This window comes from Acanthopagrus latus, chromosome 9 (genome assembly GCF_904848185.1).
Source record: "Acanthopagrus latus isolate v.2019 chromosome 9, fAcaLat1.1, whole genome shotgun sequence".
NCBI classification, from domain to species: Eukaryota; Metazoa; Chordata; class Actinopteri; order Spariformes; family Sparidae; genus Acanthopagrus; species Acanthopagrus latus.
The window spans coordinates 1,605,860-1,617,257 of NC_051047.1; the positions used below are offsets into that span (position 1 = coordinate 1,605,860).

The 11,398-nt window shown below is 39.5% G+C and overlaps 1 protein-coding gene across 2 annotated transcripts; it reads right to left on the bottom strand.

The window, feature by feature from the left end:
- Nucleotides 1–241: 241 nt before the first annotated feature.
- slc35a5 (solute carrier family 35 member A5) lies at nt 242–8,468 on the bottom strand. 2 transcript variants are annotated; one of them, XM_037110266.1, is made up of 10 exons: nt 8,346–8,468; nt 7,011–7,167; nt 6,747–6,845; nt 6,470–6,603; nt 6,119–6,186; nt 4,514–4,702; nt 3,782–3,976; nt 3,577–3,704; nt 1,647–1,915; nt 242–1,239 (listed from the first exon to the last, which is right to left on the bottom strand). In XM_037110266.1, the coding sequence occupies exons 2-10, from the start codon at nt 7,135–7,137 to the stop codon at nt 1,171–1,173; spliced, it is 1,278 nt and encodes a 425-aa protein (XP_036966161.1). In that variant the 5' UTR covers nt 7,138–7,167; nt 8,346–8,468; the 3' UTR covers nt 242–1,170. The 2 variants fall into 2 exon arrangements, with proteins under 2 accessions (XP_036966161.1, XP_036966159.1); XM_037110264.1 differs by having other exon boundaries at nt 7,011–7,170.
- Between the last annotated feature and the right edge of the window lie 2,930 nt (nt 8,469–11,398).

An 11,398-nucleotide genomic window follows, 5' to 3' on the forward strand; every position in this document is an offset into this window, starting at 1 on the left:
AGAAAGAATATGAATGAATATTAATATTCTACTTAAAATATGCAATGAGGATACCTCATAAAAATGTGTATGGACATTTTCTTGCCAATGATCTGACTGAAGATGTTATGTAAGCAAAATAATGCAAAGTCTGAAATTGACTAGGTAATGACAAAATGTGTCCTCCATCACATTTTCATCTTCTCTCCTATAAGGCTGGGGTTTTTCAACTTTAAGACGCCACTGATGTCACTTAAACTCAGACAAAATTAAAGCAGTTTATTTGCATTTATTTCAGAACAACAGTCAGACATGATAGAAATTCACGGCACAAGCAAAAATCATAAGAAAAAGAAAATAATATTATTTCACAGGTGTAATACATCAATACTAAAAAAGGTAAACAAAAATCAAAAATCTAAAAAGGTTCAGGGCCAAGTAGAAAACCAAGACCCTGTTTGTTGTGCTTTCAGAAAGTCACGCATACTAACTGGTCTATTATGTTAAAGCTCATACTATGGTTCATGTTTAAGTAATACACTGTTTGATCCAAAAAAAAATAGAAAGCCCTGTACTGGATTTGAAACAACTGTCCTGATGTGTTTACATTTCTGGAAATCTTTTAAGCTACGGCTGGTGAATTTGTGCTGTACTGTGCTTAAGTCTTCAACCTTTTAAATTTGACCATTGTTTAATAAATACTCCTTTCACAGTTTCAACAACAAATACAAATAGCATAAAGCCTTACAATCATAAAACTGTCTGAAATGTGGCTGCTGGTCATTCAACTTAAACAGTAAATCAACTGCAAGTAGTCAAATAGCAGTAAAAACAACAGAAATCATTTAAGGGAGTAAACTATCAACAACATAATCCCTCATTGATCCAAAAGGGCAAATATGGTAAAAATGATTTCCCTTCAAATTATGTTTGTCTGGTGTTTTTTGTCAGCGCTTATACACGGACAGGCACATTTCAAAATATACACAATAGCCTTAGTTACCACAAGAGTCTGACAGAGTTCAGGACACAATCTCATCTCTGTCATTCATAGCTCACTTGCTGAACATCATTCAAGTAAATGGTTTGAAAGAATCTGCAACCATGCTATGTCCAAGACCACAGGTCTATGATTAATAGGAATATAAAGGCAGTGAAGAAAAACTCTTCTGTCCAATGGGGAAGTCAATGCTACAAAGACTCCTCCTCAGATTCACTGTCTGTGTTGGTCTTTGTTAGGAGCTCCAGCTCCTCGCCGTCCTATAGAAGAAAATGTAAAAAGATCTTATCAGAATGCGTGGAGATGTGATGGAATTCAGTGGACAAACCTGCAGACACAAAAGCATTTAGCATCGTACTATTTCTAAGTTGAGTGTGGGTCATGGATACAACCTCCAAGTCCTACTATGTCCAGGACAGTGTCCTCATATGGCCCTCATAGAAATCTGTTCTGCTTAATAACTTCCTATTCCAAATCCAATTAAAGATTACACTGACCTAATGAAATTAACTGAGGTAAAGCACCAGCATGAGTCTGAATTCTGTTAGTTGAGAAGACAATCATGTTTCCTCCTACTCTGAAGAAATCACATTACAGAAAAAAAGAGTCAAGTTTCGAACAGAGAACTTTGTGTGGGGATATGTGTTTTTTGTGGGTTGCTCCCTACCCCTCTGGACCGCTCGAAAACCTCTCCATTGATGACCCGCAGTTTTTCCTGCTGCAGGCTGTACTCCAGGTCCTTTGGCCGACTGGCATTGTAGATAAAGATGGCCAGTAGGACCATGGGAGCCTGCAGGAAGAAGTCCAGCGAAGGGTGGAAGTCAAAGAAGAAGAAGGAGAGTGATGTAACCATAACTGTGGTGATCTGGCCTGTCAGCACATGGAACATGTTGTCTCTGAATTTCAAGATGAAGGCCACAGATAAACCCAGGGCCGCTGAGGAGAAGATAGAGAATAGTCTTAGTTTATCAAATCAGACACTCATAGACTACTTATGAGGCTTAATGTCAAAACTGTCAGGGAGGGAGGGACTACGTATTAGAGGATACTGATTGGCAGTTATTGTAAGATTAGCGCTCAGTGTGTATTACGACACCTGCCATGAAGCTTTATGTCAAAGTAGTGGACTGTGTCTGACCAGGTCACTGGGGGTGCCCAGTTAAGTGATGAGGGGTCCAAGGTGGTTTCCTTGCTGGATTCTGCTCCTGGCAACCAGCGGCCTAACTTTGGCCAGTTATGAGGTCTGCAAACATTAACTTCATGACTAAGTGAGCAAGCTGTAACTCCTAAGTTGTAAACCACCTCAGTACTGAATTCATTTTGTCAAACTGGCTGCAGTTTGTCTCAGAGTTTGGGTTTGGTTCCTGACTCCAACCTCAGTCACTTGGAGCCCAGTACAGTTAGCCACAATTAGAGTTTACTTTAGCAACAGGTTAAACCATCAGTTCATCAGGAAGCTCCATGAATCACAGAGGGTCCAGGCAGAGCAGCCAGAGGACATTAGAAGTAAAACCAGAAAATACTGTCTCCATAAAGTATGATCCAGTTTTATGAAAATCCCTAAATAAAGTTATAAATTAGTATTTTTGTGCCCCAGCCCCAAGAAACACTCTGCTCCAGCAGTGTCTATCTGACATGAAATCACTTGCCCACTTGTGAATATTGATTGATGGGTGGATTACATGACATTATTGGTTGAAATTTGCTTGTTGGCCTTGGCGGAGATATCCACTCAGCTGGGTGGTTTTTATCACTGCTGTCACTTTTTTTGATTTATTTTTCACATGCTGCCTTTTGAAATTGCTTTATTTTGTATATTTTTGTTGCATATATTTCTTTTTACATTGTTCGCATTCTGTGGACAGCAAAGAAGTATAAACAACAGCAAAAAGCCTGTGTGGTCCTGTTTTTTCCTGTGTAAACAGCCTGTGTTTATAGTTACTTTATATAAAGGGTGGATAAAGCATGATTTTGTCATGTCACGTCAAACAGTCCTGGGGATAAGGTTACTGGTTGTTGGAATGTGTTAGACATGAAAACTCAAGATCATGGCCATAAAGGTTGGGTTTTATGAGAAGTTTTATTGGAAATCTAATACTACTTTTATGCTGGTTAGCTTAGCATAGCAGACAGACTGGAAGTCATGGAAAACAGATAGCTTGGCTCCATCCAAAGAAAAAAGGAATCCCTCTACCAGCCACACATTAACACATTATATTAAGTTTGTCGATGTGGAATGAACACATTTTTTCTCATGTTACATGTTACTTAGTGAACTGAAAAATGTTTTTGTTTTAATTTTGGACAAAATCAGGGCATATACAGGGCTGTTTTCCCTTGCTTCTGGCCTTTCTGCTAAGCTAAGATACTTTTCTTCTGGCTGGAGCTTAATATTCAACAGACAGAAAAAAGGGGTCAAGCTTCTTTGCTACCTCTTAGTAAGAAAGCAAATACTCCTTTGTCACAAAATGTCATACTCTTCCTTTAATTGAGAAGTTTAAGCCGCCTCAACTTAACCACTTGGGCATCAGATCCCTCATTTGTTTTCAGTGGAGACTGAAAAATGATGACTTGTAACTTCTCCACTGTTAACTCACCAGTCACCACCATCAGACCCAGGGAGTAGATGTTATGTCCATGGAGGAGGCCACAGTGCATGGCAAGCCCTCTGGCCTCACTGCTGAGCCCAAGGGTCAGACCATTAAACACCACTCCATAGGCATACCTACAAAATGATGCACACTAAGATTAGAATGGAACAACTGACTGTAGCTTCTAATTTTTTCCTTAGGTTGTTCTCACAATTTACTGTTCTGGATGAAGATGCTCTCAGTGAGCTGGTCTCCTTCTTTGAGGATCTTCTCATTGTAGATGTTGGCCATGGCGGCGATGAAGCATTGAAGGAGTAGCAGGATGTGACCAACACCCAGCGACTGAAGCTTCCCCACTAACCTGTCCCTCCAGGCCGGTCTAGACAGGGACGATGCCCATGATTCGCTGGCAGTGTGGTAGGAGAGAAAATACAAACAAGACAAATTAAAACAACAAAACTGACTTCAATTGATTCCAAAATGAGGCATACAATAGGCTGTGAAAGTCTCACTGCAATCTGGAAACTCATACGGATTTGATTAACACCTGTATAATACCCAGATAGCCTGTAAATAGTATATCCTATGAGGCAAAAATTATCCTCACTAGATTTTATATTAAGTTGTGGAAGGGGAACTCAAAGGATCATCAAAGTAAGATTTCAGTTCTTGGGGTGCATGATAAGTTTGCTCGATAAGTGACCTCTGTAGCCCAATCTTCATATGTGGTTGCTAGCTGCCTTAAAGGTACATTAGCCACTACTTTCACCTAACATCAATATCTCCAGATGAACTGTTGGTGGTCAAGTTGTATTGTGAGTAATGTAGGCAGCAGGTTTTGACAAGGAAGGAGAATGTATGGAATAAATAAGTCAGTATCACTAGTTCTGCTGCATTCTCGTTTCAGGTTGTCCATTCATCACCTATAATGCATTCATATTACCTGCTGTTCCTCATCTGCTCCAGCAGCTGTGTGTAGAGTACGCAAGAGTTGGAAGGGGTAGAGAGGGGGTTTGAGTGGAGACCTGGTACAGCTAGGGCTTTCTGGCTTCCCCCTGATCCTGTCGTCAAGGAAACGATAGACAGGAAGAGGACAACTAATGCTGCCCACTGAACCCAGGACAGGCGCCTCCTGAGGGAAAAGATGAGAAACAAACATTTCAGTTTCATCTGGAGTCAACATGAAGGTGGAGGAAATGATGAAACAACAAAAACTAGAAGTCTGAATTTCTTTTAACTTCAATGTGACTTAAACTAGACACAGACAATGTTTTTTGCTTGAAGATTCAGAAGTAAATACTGATTGCACAGTGTAAAGGCTACATGGCACCATCTGTGCACAGATAGATTGTCTCCCTATAAGACTTGCTTTCACTATGCTAATCAGTCTACCACTGAACTGGATTTTTTCTTGAAAAATGAAAGTCAAATTAAGGAAGTGCATCTGCCACAGCCCAACAAAACCAGGAAAAGAAATTGTTTTCCATGGTCACTATACTCAGGTAATGGTGGAATAACTGGAACAGCTATAGAAGCTCAAGAAAGAAGGTATTGAGGAAGAGTGATAGAAAGTGGAGGAGAATGAATGAATGGATGGGCATTCACTCAATTGAGAGCACCAGTGTTATGTCAAAGTTTGTTACCCAGCTGATATGTGTTTCCTCTTACCACAAGGACTTGAGGCTTTTTAAATCAAGACATGCATAGTTATTAATACAACTGGGTGCTCTGCCTTTTTATAGTGCTGAGATAACGGTTTCAATGTCACACTGGAAAACAGTTTTTTGCTTTGGACAGTAGCCCACCAGTTAGTACTAGCCATGCTGCTAATGCTGTCTTTGTGACAGTCAACTGTAGATATCTACGAGTTGACTTGTAGAAGTCTTCTATTTTTTTGCTTTTTACATTGTAACCAGTGCAGCACATTCAGTTATATTGCCCTACTGTGTAGTAAAGTCAAATCTGACTTCATAGACACTTTTATAATATTTGTTAATATCATACAGTATCAGTCAAACGTTTGGACACACCTTCTCTCATTTGTGGTTTTTCAATACTGAATACTTCCAAAATTAAAAGGAGCACTTGTGGAATTATATATTAACCATTCCAGATGACTACCTCATCAATCTGATTTAAAGAATGCTATAAGTGTGCAACACTGTCATCAAAGCAAAAAGTGGCAACTTTGAAGAAAATATAAAATATAAAACATATCCTAGGTTGATTTTTTTTTTGTTCTTTTTTGTTTACTGCATAATTCCATACGTGTTCCCTCATAGTTTCGATGTTTTCAGTATTGATCTGCGATGCAGAAAATGATGAAAATAAAGAAAAACCAATGAATGAGAAGGTGTGTCCAAACTTTTGACTGATACCATATAAATCTGTTTAATGGAAGACAGTAATTCCAAACAAGTCTCCCAAATCTGTAAAAGGTATGGAAAGCAACAACGTGAAATGGGCAATGAGAAAAGTGAATCAGCTGATAATCACATTATCCTATAAAAGAACTAAACATTACAGAGTTGTCAGTCGAGCCTCTTACTTCAGAACAATCCTGAAGAGTACAGCAGTGGTCAGGATAACAAAGTTGGAGAACAACACTGCCATGGCCTGGGAACAAAAGGAGGAACAGCTGGTCTGAATATAATACAGTAGTGTGATAGCAGAAGACTCTGCACAGAACATTCTGTAAAAGCCTGTGTGATATGAAAAGATACTGTGAAACTTTGATATACCGTACTCTTTTTTTCTCTCAGTAAACTCCCAACAGGATGTCAAAGAATTACAAATACACAATCTGAATAACTGGAATGTATGTCATACAGAAACCCCATTGTAAAACTGTCATACAAAAATATTTATCATATAATTAAATACTGATATCTTGACTAACAGGTTGCAGGTAAACCATCACATAGAAGATGATGAGGTTGTCGAGAAAGTAGAGGAAAGCAGGCACAGCCCACTTCAGGGAACTGAGGAACGAAGCGCTGGAAGAACAGCCAAGTTCTCTGCATGATCGTCCCTCTGAGGGAACAGACGAAAAGAGCCAATCAATAAACCTTACCATCACACACACACACACACACACACACACACACACACACACACACACACACACACACACACACACACACACACAGCGAGACATCTGAGGCTTCAATGATTACCTCGGACTACGACCCTGACTGACATAACCAGACAGAAGAGCAGTTTGAGTGCCTCAGCAAGTAGGTTGACCGATGCAGGGAGGAAGTCATATTTGTTCTCTGCAAATAGAACACAAACAGACACAATGTCAACAAGATGCACTTCAGTGGTATACACAGAGGAAATATTAAAACCATTTTATAGCATGTCTTTTATAACTGTGCTTTTGACTTGAAGGTTATCTGTTTGAAACAAAAAGTGTAATGTGTCTCATTGTCAGTCACCAGCATTGGCAGAGAATTTGAGCAGCACTACACGACTGGTCCCCAAGGTTACAAAGCCCAGGCCAAGGGCCAGTGTGTAAGCTGACGAGCGGGAGCACAGCTTGGGGCAGGACTGGCAGCGCACCATGGCTGGGACTGGGACTGGAGGCAATCAAACCTGCTGGAGCACATTAAGCACATGAGCGCACAGTGCTGGTGTCAGACTGAGTTTCTGTTACAGAATCCATACTGCAAATGAGATGGTGAGATTGGTGTATCTCCATCCCACCAGATCAACAGAGTCATTTTGCTCAAGCACCTTCAATAAAAAAAGATCTGTAAACAATCTTCAGTCAGAGCTCTGCAGGTTATAGAGATGACAAAGTGACTGTCAATGAAGAAAATATTAGTAAAACAAATTTGAAACACTGAAAACAAGACTGAGCTACGTAGAAATGTTATGACTGGTTTTTACTTAGGGGTGAATATTTCCCATGATTGCATATGTGTTGAAAAGCTAATCAGGAGTTTTCAATATGTCAAAAAAAAAAAAGCTTTATCACACTTGACTATCAAAAAAGATCAAATTATTGAAATCAGTAGAACATTTTACATAGAAGCACTAACAGTTCTACCTTGCACAACAAATGCTAGAAAATATATAATACATGACTATTTAAATTATATTCAGTACCAGTTCATAAGGTACATCTAGCTAAAACTTAGAATGCAGCAAACGGCTGCTTTCATTATCATCAACTGTTTAAGATGTCATGGTGTCATGGTCAAGGCTCAGCAACATTATGCTAAATTTCTAAGTAGCAGAGAATAAAACTATTTGTAATTTCCTCGGGTTTGGGTTTCGGGTTTGGTCTGTTGGTAGGACAAAAAGAACAACATGAAGAGAATTCGGCTTTCCTCCCCTGCTGGAAAAAACAGCATAGACCGGCACCAAAACACAACATATGCTGGTCTTGCTGGTGACCAGTCAGTCACCATGTTGGTGACTGGTCACTGCCTCACTGATCTCTGACTCAGTATCTTATAGAAATACAAGTCAAACATAATGGCAAACATGTATTGATCATGGTGTAGTATTCTTACAGTACGCACCACAGTAGCGCAAAAGTTACACTGTTGTCAGGGTCGTGGGTCAGTCTGCTCACACATACAGTTCACACACGAGTTAAACCAACCGAGCAGTGAAGTCTGTCAGCTCAGAGCTAGCATCGTTTGCACCACAGCTGTCATGTCACTAAACACTTCCAAAATAAGCAACACCCGTCGTCTTTTCATTGGCCTTGTATATATTTAATAGGTCACCGCCAACAATGTGTGAAATTTAAACGGACTTACTTGTTATTCTCCTTTCTTCCAATACATAGCTTAAGTGTTTTGTGTTGTTGTTTCAAACTGCCATTGCGCTTCCTGGTTAATCTGCGCAGGCGAACTGGCTCAAGCGACGCGTTGACGTCATCCTTCACGCACTGCAAATGCACGTGACAGCCCTTTATACGGACTTACGATCGTCTCCAGCTGAGAAGACTGAGGTCCGTGTCCACAAATTGTATGTGAAGGAAAAATATGATGAATGCTACTAGTGCAGTGCCCGTAGGAAGCATGTATTCCTATAGAAAAGTGGAAGGTGAAGCAGCTTTTTCATGGATGGCCAAATGAGGTTGTGTTTGAAGGTGGGACATCAGGGATATAACTGGCTATTTTTGACTACTTTTGATTTTACCATTATATTTCACCTTAAAAGCTATTTACCTTGCCTTGTTTGGTGTCATTATTTTCAGCACAACCTCACATGTGTGACTTTACAGTTATTTTTTCATTTTGACATACTATATTAACATTATGGACCTAAAATCACAAAATAACATAAAATATAAAAGAAAAAGTTAGATTTTTTACTGTGAAAACCACAAATGTGTTTAATGAACCAAATGCATTAGTTGTAATGCAAATATAAATTGATGTTTGCTAAATTTGTGCATAAGTTTTTGAAATTTACAAAGTTATATGTAACTATTTACATTTAAATGCAGGCAATGCCTCAGGCTCAGGGCTCCTCAGCTCATTCCTGCCTGTTCCACATTCAGAAGTCTCCTCCTTTTTTTGACTCACAACACACACAAAAAAAAAACACTACACTAAACACTACATAACACACTAACTATACACTCCAAACACGCTATATGTCACAAATCTCTCAACTCTCAAAACTCGCCATCTCTGTCACTGTCTGTATCACCGCCGGCGTCCCTCACACAACTTCCTGTTCCTCAGCAACCAAACTTGCTGCTTGGACACTTTCGTGACAAAAGCCCGTTTTTACCATTTAGTCCTGCACCAGACACAAAGCAAACGTGACGGCAATGCTCGCAAAAAAGCGTTGTGGACATTATTTACTCCAAGTCCGGTTTTGGATGTGCAGGTGCGTCTGTCGACTCAGGAGGTGGGCCGTGGGGGTGGGTTAGCAGCTAGCTACACACGAACATCCACAGATTTTGATTCCACTTTGTTGTCCTTATGTCTCCGGATCTCCTCAGACCGGAACAGATTCAGTCCGGACTCGTTTAGTCTCATTAATCCACAACAGTCAGTGTAGGTGCACAGAACAGAACAGGACCGAACCACCGGCAAAATCCCGGTCCAGCTCGGTATAAGTCTGTTTGTTTCTTAAGGTGTGTCGTGGAAGTGAGCTCTGCAGTGATTGGCTCTGGTGTGCACGTGACTATGGTGGCTATGGTTGACAATGCTAGTGGTGTTTGTAAAGCATTTATGAAATCATTTATTAACGGTATCATTGCAGTCCAAACAAATGCAACGTTGCACACTATAGACATAAACATAAGACAACACATAGACATATCTTTATATGTCTATGTTGCACACCCTTGAACCAAGCAGCAGCCATGTTGAAACTCTCAGGTCAGTCTGATCCTGATCTGCAGAGATATTTGAGGAACACACACACAGAGATGTTCTGTGTTCAGGCGGAGGTATATTTAACACAATTTTAAACTAGTGTAGCGACTGTCAGAAAGAAAGAAAGACAGAAAGAAAGAAAGAAAGAAAGAAAGAAAGAAAGAAAGAAAGAAAGAAAGAAAGAAAGAAAGAAAGAGATAAGTGGAAACACCTGAAACAAAGACAAGAGGTGCTGTTCATAGCCCATTATTACAACACATGTAGCGTTTTTTAGTAATGCTAATATCATGTTTACCCTTGAAGGCTGTTGTTGTTGTCAGTACTGTGGGGCTTTACAGTGTCTCTGTAATGTCTTGTTCATTCTCTGTTGTTTTTGATTGCAGAATGAGTACAAAAACCACTACCTTTCTATTTCCTCCTCACCAAAATTTGGTAAAGTACTGAAGCCCCATTTCTAAAAAAGTTGGACACCTGTCTTAAACATAAAACAGACTGTGATAATTTGCTAACTGTTTGATATATAAATCAGTTGAAAAGGGTAAAAAGATAACATAGTTTATGTTTTATCAGCTTCATTGATTTTTGTAAATTTGTGTTTGTTCTGAATTTAATGGCAGCGATGTTTCAGACAAGTCGGGACAGAGGCAACAAAACACTTGTTTGAAAATTTCTGTGGGTAAAGGGGTTTATTGGTAACAGGTGATAGTGTAATTGTTTGAGTTAGTGGTTCAGTTATTTCCTGTTTTATTTTTGAAGTTTTGTTCTCATGTGCTTTTCATTTCATCCTGTTGTCCTTTCACCTGCCCTATTCACTCTCCAGCTGTGTTCTATTAGTTAATTACTCCTACAAATGGTGTATTTAAGTCATCTCTCTCTTTGACAGCTGTCATTATCATGTGTCTTTTCTTGTTCTGTGATGCCCTTGTGTCCCCTAGTGTCCCTGTCCATCTTCCTGTCATGTGTTTCCTGCTTTTGGTTCCTAATTCCTTGTGTTATTTCTGTTCTGTACTTTCTTTGCTTTTGTTTCTTGGTTTTCTTGTGTTTTGTTTACTTTTTTGCTACATATTTGGATTTTGGATGTATTTTACCTGGACTTTATGTCTTTAAAGTTTGCCTTTCGTTTAGTTACCTGCCTGATTTTGTGCCTGCATTTAGGTCCCCTTTGTTTAAATATGCATCCAAATAGTGCCGTGATTGGGTATGAAAGGGACAACCTAGGAAGGCTCAATCAATCACAAGCAAGGATTGGGTGAAGTTCACCACTGTGTGAAACACATGATTGCATAAAGGACATTACTACATGGGCTCATGAACACTTCATAAACAGTTTCTCGTAAGTACAGTTTATTTTCAAATGATTGCATTCTGCTCTCATTTATCTTTTTTGAAATCAGGGTAGTGCGATACACTAAGATAGTTTAAAAGCTATTAATAGTTACACTGCAGATAGATTTTATGTCCAAAACATATGATCA

Coding starts and splice junctions, on each gene's coding strand:
- slc35a5 (XM_037110266.1), bottom strand. CDS start 7,137: ATGGTGCGCTGCCAGTCCTGCCCCAAGCTGTGCTCCCGCTCGTCAGCT. Junction 3,705..3,781: donor TTCATCCAGAACAGTAAATT/GTGAGAACAACC, acceptor ATCATTTTGTAG/GTATGCCTATGGAGTGGTGT. Junction 1,240..1,646: donor TTTTCGAGCGGTCCAGAGGG/GTAGGGAGCAAC, acceptor TTTCTTCTATAG/GACGGCGAGGAGCTGGAGCT.